This window comes from Triturus cristatus, chromosome 3_1 (genome assembly GCF_964204655.1).
Source record: "Triturus cristatus chromosome 3_1, aTriCri1.1, whole genome shotgun sequence".
Lineage (NCBI taxonomy): Eukaryota > Metazoa > Chordata > Amphibia > Caudata > Salamandridae > Triturus > Triturus cristatus.
The window spans coordinates 46,467,970-46,481,735 of NC_140583.1; the positions used below are offsets into that span (position 1 = coordinate 46,467,970).

At 48.9% G+C, this 13,766-nt stretch overlaps 1 protein-coding gene across 1 annotated transcript in view; it reads right to left on the reverse strand.

Moving 5' to 3' along the window:
- The window catches only part of LOC146859668 (astacin-like metalloendopeptidase), a 311,371-nt gene that overhangs the window by 166,937 nt on the left and 130,668 nt on the right, over positions 1 to 13,766 (reverse strand). The window contains exon 4 of the mRNA XM_085645618.1: positions 7,440 to 7,618. Within this exon, the coding sequence (XP_085501744.1) occupies positions 7,440 to 7,618 (179 nt within the window). The remainder of the gene's footprint in view (positions 1 to 7,439; positions 7,619 to 13,766) is intronic.

Below are 13,766 nucleotides of genomic sequence, written 5' to 3' on the forward strand. Positions count from 1 at the left end.
CTCCAATTGATGACGAGACCCGAGTTCCTACCAAAAGATGTGAGTACGTCACAGACCACTATAAGTGACTTATTAGGTGAGGCAAGATACAACAGGATATCATCGGCATAGAGCGAAATACGGTCCTCGTGTTCAGGCGACCACCGAAGGCCCCGTATATCCGGGTGCCAACGTATCCACGCAGCCAGCGGCTCAAGGGCGAGGGCGAACAACAGAGGCGACAGGGGGCAACCCTGCCGAGTACCCCTCCCAAGCTGAAACGGAGTCGACGCCCGACCGTTCACCACAACACTAGCTAGCGGCCCCTCGTACAGCAACCTCACCCAGCTCACAAAACCGCGGCCAAAGCCGAACTTGGCCAGCACGGCCCACAAGTATGCCCACTCCACCGTGTCAAAGGCCATCGTGGCATCAAGAGACGCCACAATAGCCGGTTCACGCAGCGTGCCCGCCCTGGCGATTACGCCATGAAGACGCCTAAGATTCAACGCTGTGTTTCGGTGCGGGATGAAGCCGGATTGATCCGGGTGGACCAAGTCACCAAGTACCCTAATCAAACGGGTCGCCAGGAGTTTAGCCAGAATTTTCGGCTCCGCGTTAAGAAGGGAAATAGGCCGATATGAGGCGCACTTATCGCGGGGTTTACCCTCTTTGTGTATGACCACAATCGACGCCAGTCGCTGATCCAACGGGAGGGTCCCACCCCCCCGCGCCTCCAAGAACATGGCACGCAGGTAAGGGGCGACCCTATCCGGGAACAGCTTGTACAGGTCGATCGGCAAGCCATTCGGTCCCGAGGCCTTACCCGAGTTTAACGCGCGGATAGCCCCCGCCACCTCGTCGACCGTTATGTCACCATCTAAATCGTCCCTATCTATAGCAGAAAGGCAGGGCAACTCGATATCACGGAGGAGGTCACACGAGTCCTCGGGCGGCCTATCCGACGCCGAGGCATAAACCCTACAGAAATAGTCCGAGAAACACTTTACAATCCCCTCAGGTTCCACAATCGCCTCTCCCCTCTCTCCCGTCAACTCTGTCACCACTCTATTGACCCGTTCTTTTTTATCCAGCCACGCCAGGAGTTTCCCTGCCTTATCACCAACATCATACAGTCGGCCCTGCTGTTCCCTACTGAGGGTCTGAGCGGCGTTCGTCACCAGGTCTTTATACTCAGTTTGCTTCAAACAAAGCTCATGCAGTGAGGACTCTGTAACCTCCTCCTCCATCGCTCCCTCCAGAGCCGCGATCTCCTCCTCCACCTGCAGAATCTCACCATCTCTACGCCTCTTGGCAGCCACTACTAGGGAGAGGGCTTCCCCCCGAAGCACGGTCTTAAAAGCTTCCCACAGCGACACTGCCAAGTCCACGGTTCCCTGATTGTCCTTAAAAAAATTATCTACCTTCTTTACCAGGGCGCTACGCATCTTGGGGTCTCGGAAATACCAAGGGTTAATAGGGGCCACCCTTCCTCCTCCCTCCCGACCTAGATCCAGCCGGATCCACACTGGTGAGTGGTCAGATATACCGCGCGCCATGTGCCTCGCCTCGGACACCAACGAGGCATGCGCGGCCAGAGTGAGCAGGTAATCAATCCTGGAAAGGCTACCATGTGCCCCGGAGTGGAACGTGTATTGGCTCTGTGTGGGGTGCCGGAGCCGCCAGCAGTCTATCAGGCCAAGCGTGTCTAGGAAGTCTGGAAGCCATTTCTGAGCCCCCCCTGTGTCTCTGGGCGGGTATCTATCCAGCAGGCCGGAGCCAACAGCGTTGAAATCCCCTCCCACCACAAGCATTCCCCCCGGGAGATCCAGCAGGGCCCTACCCAGATCTGCAAACGTGGAGGCCTGCAGGGCCGGCGGGACATAAACAGAAACTAAAACCAAAGTCCGTCCTTCCCACCGCCCCGCCACCGCCACAAACCTCCCCCTATCATCAACAATGGTGGAGTCCACCTCAAATGGCAACGAAGCTCTAACTAGGATGCCCACACCCCTGGACCCAGATGAGAATCCTGAATGTGCAATGAATTTATACCCCTTCCTATTCAGGGCATAGCACGTATTACCTATAAGATGCGTCTCCTGCAGCAGGGCAACATCCGGCATTGATCGTTTCAAGAGTTGCAAAACAATCCCCCGCTTAATGCGATCCCCCAAACCATTAACATTCCAGCTTATAACACTTAAGCCCCTACCCCCCATCCTCAAACGGAAAGAGGCCCACCCCACACCCGAGGAGCCACCATGGAACAGCCCTGGAAATAAGCATCATGCCTTGCAGAAATAAACCCCCCAACAACAAACCCAAAATCCCTGAAACTCCCCCCACCCTGCACCCCTGCTGCAGCTTACAAAGCCCCCCCAACTTGCAGTGTGCCTGTCGCCCTACAAAACCAAAAGTCTACAAAAAGTACCCTAAGGGAGGAAAAGAGCACCCCTCGTCCTCCCGCAACCCTCCACAGTTACTGCACTCTATGCAAGTCTTCAAGTATAGTCAAGTCAAGTCAGACCGGCTCCGAGATGTCAGCCCTGTCCATCCCGGCCACTGTCTCCATCCTCGGCTGTGTCGTCCCCCGTCCGTCGCCGGGGCAAAGCGTCCAGCCATTCGTCGGCCATAACAGGAGAGTCAAAAAAGAATGTCCGATCGTCGTACACCACCCGCAGTCTGGCAGGGAAGAGCATGGCATACTTCAGGTCTCTTTCCCGGAGCCTCTGCTTCACCCCCAGGAAGCCCTGTCTCTGCCTCTGCACCTGCTGGGTGAAGTCCGGATAGAAATTCACCGACGCGTTCTGGAAGGGGACCGGGCCCGTCACCCTCGACGCTTGCAGAATAGCGTCCCGATCTCGAAAATGAAAGAGCCGGGCGACGATCGGCCTCGGCGGGGCACCCGCCTTGGGCCTCCCGCCCGGCACTCTATGGGCCCTTTCCACCGCAAAGAACTTCCCAAGGCCCTTAGGCTTCAGATGATTAAGGACCAAGTCCTCAACAAGCAGGTCAACCGAAGCCTCATCCGAGGACTCCGGGACCCCGATGACGCGCACATTGTTGCGCCTGGCCCGGCTCTCAAAGTCCTCCAGCCGGCGGGCGACGAGATCACTCTCGGTCCTCAGCTTACGAACCTCGGTCTGCAGTTCCGTAACATCATCAGTGAGGCCCGTGGTCTTGAGGTTCAAGTTCTTAACCCGTTCATTCGTTTTGCCCAAGTCCGCACGGATCAGGTTGACATCCACGAAAATGGCATCCACCTTATGCGCCAGGGCCTCAAACTGTCTCCCAATCGAAGTCTGCATCCCTTCGAGTGCGCCCATGACATCCTGTAGGGAGAGCTCCGGGGCCACCGGCGAGTCCTCCTTCTGGGCATCCGGCGCCTGGCTCGATCCACTCGGTGATCCCTTCTGCAGAGCATATCGGTCCATGCTGTTGACTTGGGTATAAGTTCCCCGCCTGGTAGACTTAGGCTTCAGCCGATCCCCTTCTGCTTTGCCCGACATGGTTGACTCCAAGCAGGTCGGTTCAGTTAAGACAGGTCCCTCTCAAGGAGAGGAATAAGGAGTGATCAGTTCTGCCGTGGGCCGCCAGAGTAGCCTGCAGAGCGTCCCTGGGGTAATAAAGCCACCCAGAGCTCTCCAGTGGCAGGGCTAACAAAGGGAGCGAAATCGAAAGTGAAAGAGCGGGGACCTCCGTCCGACAGTTCACACCTCGCCTGGCCGTTGTTGTTCAACTAGGAGTCGGGCATCTAGCCAACTCTAGCCCCTGGCTTCCCCGGGAGATAGGCCGCAATCTTCCGCCAGGCGTAAGTCCGGTTCCCGGTGGGCGATCCGACCGCGGGTAGCATCAATCGCCTCCCTGACCAATCATCTACACGATGCCATGCATACCGACAGGATTAGAGACAGGATAGTCGACGGAGGGCGCGAGGGTCTCGGGAGCTCTGAGCTCACGCGGCCATCTCAGTCAAGCGCTAGGCTCCTCCCCCCCAGAGTATTCTTAAAAACAACTAGAGCGCTTACTGTCTTCATTATGACAAAAGTATGGCACACCTGAAGCCATCTTGATTGGAATAAACTGGTAACACTTAAAACATTTAACTTAAAAAGGAACACAATGAGGGGGTTCATTTTGCCATAGAAATTATGATTAATGCTGAAGAAAGAAAATGAGGGCACATTTTGAGTGACTTCTCAAATCCTCTTCTATTTCATTAAAAAATTCTGACATGCAGACTGAAACATGCACTTTTAATACCAGGAGCAGACTTCCATGGTGAACAGTAGTTTTACTACAGTGATCTAATGAGCAACTAGAGTGCTAACATTCAGAATTTATGGCAAATGTGTGACATATCTGAATACCTTCATGATGGAATCAAAGTAAAAAAATGAAAGCATTTCCTACTGAGGAGACTGCAGTACATGAGGAAATTAGGAAACTTCATAACAAATAAATCTCCCAAGATGGCCACCGGAGACAAAAGAGCCCAAATGTAGCCCAAAATCACCCAGATGTAGCCCAAATATAGCCCAATGACAGAAGTGTGCAAAACACTTATTATTTTGTGTTTTTGCAGTGTTATATAGTGCAGACTTGTCAGGTATTGGAGTGCTTTACATGAGCATTGGTTACATCACACAAGAACAAATTCATTTTGGTTGTCGACATGGGGAGACTAAGTGATTTGACCAGAATCACAGAATGTCGAGCTGAAGCAGAAACTCCAACCTGGTTCCCCAGTTGCAAAGTCTGCAGTTCTGGAAGTAACACCACATCCTCTCCCCTAAGTGCAACATTTAATCAAGTGGTCAACTGGATAAAAAAACATAAAGGTAACAAATAATTTAAAAGTGCTTTCTCGCTATTTGAAAACTCAGAAAATATGTCCTTATTTTAGTCTTTTAGAGCACTAACCATAATTTTGATGCCAATAAGACCCTCTCATATATGTAATTTCTAAAGGAAATGCTCTAGGTATTACAGTTTTGATTACATCAAGATGACGTCAGGCGTTCCACACTTTTGTAATAAATATAGAATGTTAGCAATCTAGTTGTTCATTAGGATACTGTTGAGAGGCAGAGGCCAGGGGCACGGACTCTAAAAATTGAAGGCAGGTAGGAGGGTGCAAAGGCAACAATTTAACCACACTGAGCAGGCAGGAAGGGCCGTGGCAGCACAACAGACTATGGAGGGCAGTGGAAAGGGGGGCAGGGGCAACAAACCAACAATACAGGACTTGCAAGAGAGGCTGTGGCAATGTAATAGACCATTGTGGGCAGAAGGAAGAGGCAATGGTAGTACAACCATAAATGCCAACAGACCCGATTCAGCCAGGAAACGTCCAATGTTTTTAAGCTCAAATGGGCTTTATTTTATCTGTCTCCTGTCTACAATCTCCTCTTTTTCAATGTAACTCAAAGGGGAAAATCAATACCCCAGTTTTTTTTCAAAATCTCCCTCTTACCAAGTTCAAAATGTTCGCAAGTATGGTACATTGGATCATGGAAGGAAATGGGGTAGGGACATGGACTTGGATAACAGAGGAAAGGAGGGACATGGAGAGGTGCACCAAACTGACCCTGCAGGCCAGGCATCAGGGTTTGCAGCAGCACAATACACCACACAGGGCATGCGGGACGGGAGTGCAGCACAACAATCCATAGAAAGCAAGAGGGAGGGGACAGGACCATGCGCATGGACAACAGAGAACAGAGGGGCAAGAGGCAGGACCATAATGGACAGACAGGAGAGAAAGCTGCAGCATAACAGACCATAAAGGGTAGGAGGGATGGATCAGGGGCATTACAATGGAACAGACAAGCCAGGAGGGAGGGAGTAGGGGTCTGCACATGTAAACAGAGGGCTGGGGGCAAGGGGGCAGGGCAGGAGCAGCAAGATAGCCATGGAGGTCAGGCATGATAGGCACTAGAAGCAAGACACACCATGAAGAGCAACAGTGAGACTGTGATGGCATACACACAGACCATGGAGGGAAGGTGGGAGGGGTTCAGGGGCAGCTAACTGACCACACAGGGAAGGTGGGAGGGGCCATGGCGGCACAGAAGACCAAGCATGGCAAGTGGGAGGGTTAGTGGTAGCACAATGGCTATGATGGGCAAGAAGGAGGGTGCAGGGGCATGCACAAAGGGCGATGGAGGATAGAAGGGAGGGTCAGGACCTGTGCACAGAAAAGAAAGTTCAGGGGAAGGGGCCTCACAACAGACCGCACGGGGCAACCAGGAGGAGCAGTTGCAGCACAACAGACCAGGGAGGGCAGAAGTGTGTGGCAGTACAATGGACCATGTAGGACAGGAGGAAGAGGATAGGGGCATGGCATGTGGACAGGCAGGGTGGAGGTGGCAGGGACAGGTTACAGTCATCTGACAATGCTAGGCAGGTGGGATGGGAGTGGCAGCTCAACAGAACACTAGATAGGAGTGGCAGGTCCATGGAACATGGTGGGCAAAAAGGATGGAGCAGGGGCATACACAAAGACATCGGAGGGCAGGGGGAAGGAGAATAGGGGCAGCAAGCTAAGCACAGAGTTTAAGCAGGAGGTCATGAGTGATGTCACTGACCATGTCATGAGTGATGTAATATGTGACGTCATCAGCAGTGCATTGCGGGCGCGCGAGTTATAGTTAGCTGAACTAACTATAACGGGGGAATTTCAATGGTTTTGTACAAGTGAAAAGTCCAGCTAACTATAACACCCCTGAAACCTATGGTTTTTTCAGTGAATTTCTGAAGTTTTTTAAATGCTAATTCCTAACTATAACATGCCTGAAACCTATGGTTTTTTCTGTGAATATATATATATATAATATATATGTGAAATGAGAGCTAGCTGCAATATACTTACATTTTCATATGCATAGTAAAAGCATAAGTGTGGTAATGACTTGCGTGGTAAAGGTAATGCGGAGTAAAACACATTGTAATGGATGTGTGGTAAAGTCATGTGCATCAATGGCATGCTTGGTTCCATCATATATCCACAACTGCACATGCTACACAGATCCAATCACACCATCATAACTGTTAAACTAAACTTCCACTAATAAAATCTACTTCAAGCCGTAGAAGTAGATTTCCATTCCTATTTTCTTTTTTGGTATTTATTCTATTGTAATATTTTATTTCAGAAGGTTACTTAAGGGTTTTGATGTGTTCTTATTATTTCAATCAAATCCTTTGTATTCATATGTAGCCAATGACATCCAAAGCTGTCAAATCATGCATACGGGTGACTTTTGCAGCAACTGTACAGGAAGAGGGTGCTGTTTTGTGTGAGATGGTAAGAAACTTATAAACTGCTATATACTGTACACCTTACCATCTCTGCTTCCAGGATTCCATTCATAGTTTGACAATTAGAGAATTCTCTACGTAACACAAACATTACCTACAATGTTACAGAACACGACAGAGGATGAAATTCATACCATCAGCTATGTTGTGCCAGAGGATGTCCAGATATTGGTCGCGGTCCGGTCTTGTGTGCTCGTGGTGAAACCCCAAGGAGTGTTTAATCTCATGCTGTATGATGCCTGTCGACATACAATTCGCTTCATTCAATGAGAGATACTGAGTCCCGCCAATCTTCCCAATGTAGGACCAGCAGCTGAAGAAAGACAATAAATGTGAGGACTGTATTCCTGCAGAAGTGCAACTGATCTAAGTGCAATTGATCTCTTCTACTCCACAGAACACAAAGTCAAGGCCTAATTTACAATGATTTGGCATAGGGCAGAGCCGTAAGTCTTTTTGCTGTGCTGCCCTATGCAGGAATGCCCCGTATTTACGAGATACAGTGCATTCCTGTCCTGCCAGTGCTGGCACAGAATTTGGTGCCTAGCACCAATGCAGGCACCTTTGCACCATGGTGTAAGGGTGTCTGCATAGTTGGCAGGATTGTTTTTAGGCAGGAAGGAAGACCTATCTGCTCAAAAACTAATCATGGAGGCGTGTTTCTCTTTCTATGCAGCATACATAGACAGAGGAATACGCCTTCCCTGAGGAGGCATACACTTTTGAGGTACTCCCAGGTTTACAATTCCTTGTAAATCTAGGAATTGCATCAAAACCCATGGGAGTTCTGTGGGAACACCCACCGCAATGCACAATGAACGCCTCCCTGACCAGTGTAAGCGACTTGAGCTGCGTTGCCTACGAAGTGGCTATGCATGACGTCTTAGATATGGGTCTCGGTCTGCACCGATGGAGTGTCATAAAAAGTGACACACTGGTGGGGCAAGGGGCTTGTGAATAACACCCACTGTGTTGTGCTGTTTGCTATTTTGGTCAATTGTAATGCATGCATGGGCTGTTTAAAGCATGTAGTAATATAGGGAATGGGAGACGGGATAGGAGTATATATAGGTAAATCTCACAAATTAGACATAAACCATGAAAAAGGGGGGCGGGACGGTAAGGCAACTGATTATTTTAATGTGGAAAAGTACGAATTGTAGAAAGGATTGAGATTCTTTTAAAGGGTGCTTAAGCTGCAAAGGCTTATTCTTGAAACTCCATTTTTAGTTAGTATTTTAAACTGTATGATCAGGAAAAACTCTTCAAAAACGTATCTGAAGAAGTCCCTCAAATAAACAAATAGAAGAAAATGTGCTTGTAGAAGCTGGGAAACTGGGCAAACTGTAAATTGAGAAGAGGGTAAAGTTTGAATATTTAGAATACCTTTAAAACTCTGCCTGCCGCTAGATTATCTCTGACCTTAGGAAAATCAGGTTGATCCGAAAGAGAATGCAGGAAAGAATACATAGGACACTGCGGAGAAGCTGGGGTCAAAACGCCTCTCCTAGCATAACCTAGGGAGCTGCTGGTAAGTGGTGTCAAGACTAGTGTTGTTTAGGCAAGTGTGGTTGATGATCTGTTAATTGCCCAGATCAGGGGTACTATTTTTTTAAGCACAGAAAGATAAAGCGTTGTGTGGAATCTTCTGGGCTTCAAACTCATAGTCTGCAGGCTTCACATGTCTCTACAGCAAGCAGTCTACCCAACCATCCACCAGAGTGAGGTCAAAGAAAAAGAGCAATCAGAGATTTATGAGGGCCAGCGTCATGTCATTTCTGAGCTGTGTGATGGGTTTGCCATTATAAATATAATGCAGTGAAGAGGACCTGCCAGCTTTAGTATGGAGACCATATTGACGCTGACAAAAAGCATGTTTGATTCTTCCTTAGCCGCCATGCATTCATAAGACAGGTATTTCATGGTCATTGCTGTATGTGCAGAGAGGTAGGATGCAGCGTTCTAGATCTAAACTCTAGTACTGCCTGTTAACACCACTATGTCAGACTCACCTCTGCTAAAACAAAGATGAGTTCATTCTAAAAGAATAATCAAGACAGGCGATAAAATTATCGCCGTTTTAGCGGCAGAAAACTGACGCTAAAACGGCGATAATGGGCTTGATAATATGCTCTATGGAATTCCAATTGAAGCCCATGTTAGATGTGAAGGACATCTAACCTGAGCTTCAATTGGAATTCCATAGAGCATATTATCAAGCCGATTATCGCCGTTTTAGCGGCGGTTTTCTGCCGCTAAAGCGGCGATAATTTTATCGCCTGTCTTGATAATATGCCCAAGCATTCTTTTCCATATACTATCCCATTAGTTAAAAGGGATACAAGCATACAGCAGGAATACACCCAATGATTCTGTCATGTTGCAGAATACAACGCAGCCAGCCAGGACAAACCTTGTTAAAATGGTAAGCCCTGATGAAACCCAAATGTGATGGATCCCTGAACAACTTTTAAAATATATAATTCATTAATACATTTGCCACATTTCAAAATAAATATTTTTGAAGGCCTATCTAAAGGCTATTTTGCCTAAATTTTGATTATTTTAAATATTTTTTAAGACTCACTAGCATAGAATAAGTAACTAGCTAGCACATGCATCAAGCAAAAATCAGCTCGCAAAAATACCGAATCGCAAAAATCTCCCGTTAGCAAGTGGCAAACAACGGGTCCCAATGCATCAACACAAATAGCGAAAAATTAAAGAATCGCAAAAATAATCCCCGTTAAAATAAAGAATCGGAAAATAAATGAACAGCAATACCGAAAATGCAAATAGAGCCTGGCATTAGCGAATCGCAAATAAAGAATCGCAAAAGAATGCATCAAAACTCGCAAATACCGAAAATCTCAAAATTCGCTATTTAGCATGAGCAGATTAAGGGGAATCAGAACCAGGAGGTAAAGTTGCAGAAAAAGTAAAAAAAAAAAAAAAAAAATTGCACTAGTGTACCACAGATTTAATCAATCAGAAAGCCATAAAATGTGGGCCTGGAGACCCTGATTCCTTTCACAAAATGGCAGCCCTCTACGTGCTTGCAAGGAGGATGAGGATAAATGCAGCAGCACAGCGCAGGAGAAGGATCCAGGAGAGGGTATTCAGAGTGCGCATTACATTGCTTGGCCAAAATGAGGATGAAGTATACGACAAGTATCGTCTCAATCGTGCAATGATAATGCGCCTAATTGCTGACCTGGAACCACTACTTCAGCACCAGACACGTCGGACCAATTCCATTCCTGCACACGTCCAGGTCCTATGCAGCCTGCACCTACTGGCATCTGGAAGTTTCCAGGGGGCCATAGCGGTAGCGGGAGGCGTATCACAAAGCGCACTTTCACGCTTCTTCCGTAAATTCATTGATGCCATGCTGACAATGATACATACCCACATCAGCTTCCCCACAACCCCACAGCAGATGGACCACACCAAACAGGAATTCTACCAGGTGGCCCAATTCCCCCATGTCATAGGATTCATTGACTGCACACATGTCCCCATCTGTCCCCCCTCAGCCAATGAGTACATCTTCCGTAACAGGAAGTCCTACCACTCCATCAACGTGCAGGTCGTGTGCGATGCCAAGCACATCATCACAGAGATAGTGGCACAATTTCCAGGGAGCACACACAACTCATATATATTCAGACACAGTGGCATCCACAGGCGTCTGCTCAATGGAGAATTCGGAGAGGGACTCCTGCTTGGTACGTACTCATACCTATTCATAACATCTGTATCACACATGTATCATCATAACAGACGCTAAGCCTTTGATTTCCCCCTGTAGGTGACAGTGCATACGCCCTGCGGGAATATATCCTCACCCCCTACATCAACCCAGCTACACCACAGGAACAACGATACAACGCGGCCCATATTAGCACCAGAAATGTGATTGAGAGGACATTCGGGATCCTGAAGAGTCGCTTCCGGATCTTACATAAGACTGGTGGTGCTTTGCAATATAAACCAGACACCTGCTGCAGGATTGTAGCAGTATGTGCCATGCTGCACAACATTGCAACCAGAAGGGGAATACCCATAGAGGTGGACAGGAATGACAACTATCGGGATGATCAACCACCTGCACAACACCGATAGGCACACGTTCCAAACACAGCTGAAGGTCAAAGGAGGCGGACATACATCACACAACATCATTTCAGAGGCAGGTAAGAATGAGCCATGACGATATCATTAGGAGTGCCACTGTTTACTTCACATGAGCACTTATGTGAATAATGTAACATTAACATGCTATTTAGAGTTCCCCCACACATTGTGGGCAAAAACATGACCGTTGGCATCACGGGAGTTCTAAGGCTAAATTAAAGTTGCCCATGGTTACCCCACCATGGTCAGGGATGCAGGACTGAATGTCTAGTGGTGCTTCCCACGAACACCCAGCCTCCTATCGCGTGTCTCCTCCACCTCACCACACTGTGTCTCTGTGGCTGTGGAGCAGCGTGAACTGCGCCTCCTGGTGCAGGTCTCCAGCACCGACACGCTGCTCACACTGGATGCAGCCTCACTGCCCTCCTCCCCTCCCAAGTTGCTGCCACTGAATGTCGCTGACTGCAAGTGTTCCGCAGTGGTCACCTGGCCTAAGGCCTTCGCCACGTCCCCACAGTAATGGCCGAGGACCACCTGCGGGACAGAACAGCAGTGCTATTGCAGAGCTTTGTGATGGCCCTGGTCGATGCTGTGGTACGGAGCAAGTTCTGCCTATGCCTCCTGCGCTTGCTGTGTTGGCCTGTTCGGATGGCACGGGTTAGCTGCTGAAGTTTCTGGCTTATGTCCCTATTGCCCTCTGCCACAACTGTGGTCATGTGCCGCACAGTGTCAGTTAGAGTGCACATATGTTTTGCAAGTTTTGAAATATTGAGGTTCATTGTCCCCATGTGTCTCCCCTGCAGGCGCTGAGCACGCAGCATCTGGGCCGCGACACCACCATAGATGTTCCTTGGCTGGTCGCCTCCCTCGCCAGTACTGCGCATGGACCTGCGCCGCTGCGTGACTCGGCCACGTGCTGGAGGTGGTGCTGGCGGTGTGACAAGTGTCTGACTTTGGCCACTTGTGGGTGCAGGACTCGGGACTGCATCCATCACCTGCAGGGAGGGGACATGTGCCCTGCGTCTTGGTGGTATTGTCTCTGGTGGTGGTGGTGGTGGTATTGTCGCAGGTGGTGGTGGTGGTGGTATTGTCGCTGGTGGTGGTGGGGATTGACCTTCCTGCAGAGTATCGCCATCGGTATCTGCCGGTGTCTCGGAGATGATGAGGCGCTCACTATCATCCGAATCCCCAGGAGATGCATCTGTGTATGAAACAGTGCGTTGTTAGTTTTTTTGGTGACTACATCTGTTTGTCATTCTGCATTTATTTCCTACAATGAATTACAAGATTTGACACTCTGTTGGCCCTGTACTGCTAATCTAATTTATTGTGCATTATTGACTATACATGCACACTTGGCTGACATGACTACGACTCCCATGATGCAATACTAATGTGAGGGCATATGTGTTATGCACTTCTCCCTGCACACTGTGATTGACCTGGGGGGATGGGGATGGGTATACGATATGCAGCGTATGGGCGCAGGCATGTATCTTACCTTGTTCTGTGGTAGCTGCGCCGGAGGTGTCCATCTGCGTTACTCCGACGACCGCCTCTGGCTCAATGGTCCCCTCAACGAGCTCCTCCAGGGCAGTGTTGGCAGGTACTGTGGATGGCCCCCCTCCTGTGCCAGCTGCCTCCTTGACCCTTTCGGCAATTCGTTCCTTTGCCCTCTTCCTGAGGTCATACCACCTCTTCTTTAGGTCGTTGATGCTGCGGGCGTCACACCTACGGCATTCACCCTCTCCCTGATGCGAAGCCAAATCTTCCTCTTTTCAGCTTCGGGCACCTTGAGTGACAGCTTCCCAAACAGCTTGTCATGCTTGCTGCTCACCCCCTCGATCAGGTGCTCAAGTTCTCTGTCAGAGAACTTTCTCTTTCTCTTCCTGGGCGTGTCTGAAGTGGCAGGTGCATCCTTGTCCATCCTGGATGAAGGTAGGGTGGATGGTTTCAGTGGGTGAAGTATCTTGCCTCAGCCTGTATGCTCTTCCTCCTCCTGTGAGCTCCTCAGGGCAGTGAATGAGGGTGGGGCTGGTTGACTTCCTGGTTGTGATGTCATCAGCCCGCTGCTAGAGCGACCCGTTTTTCGCGAATTCGCTAATAGCGAAATCGCTAATACCGAATACGGCAATACCGATTTCGGTAATTGCTAATATTTATTTTAAGGAATCGCAATTGAGTTTTCGGTAGATTTTAGCGATTTTTAAGGAAACGCTAAGATTTACCGAATCTGTTCATGCCTTCTGAAATGCGATTCCTTATTAGCGATTCTTTATTTTCGCTATTAAGGAATCGGTATTCAGGATGTTGATGCAGGTGCA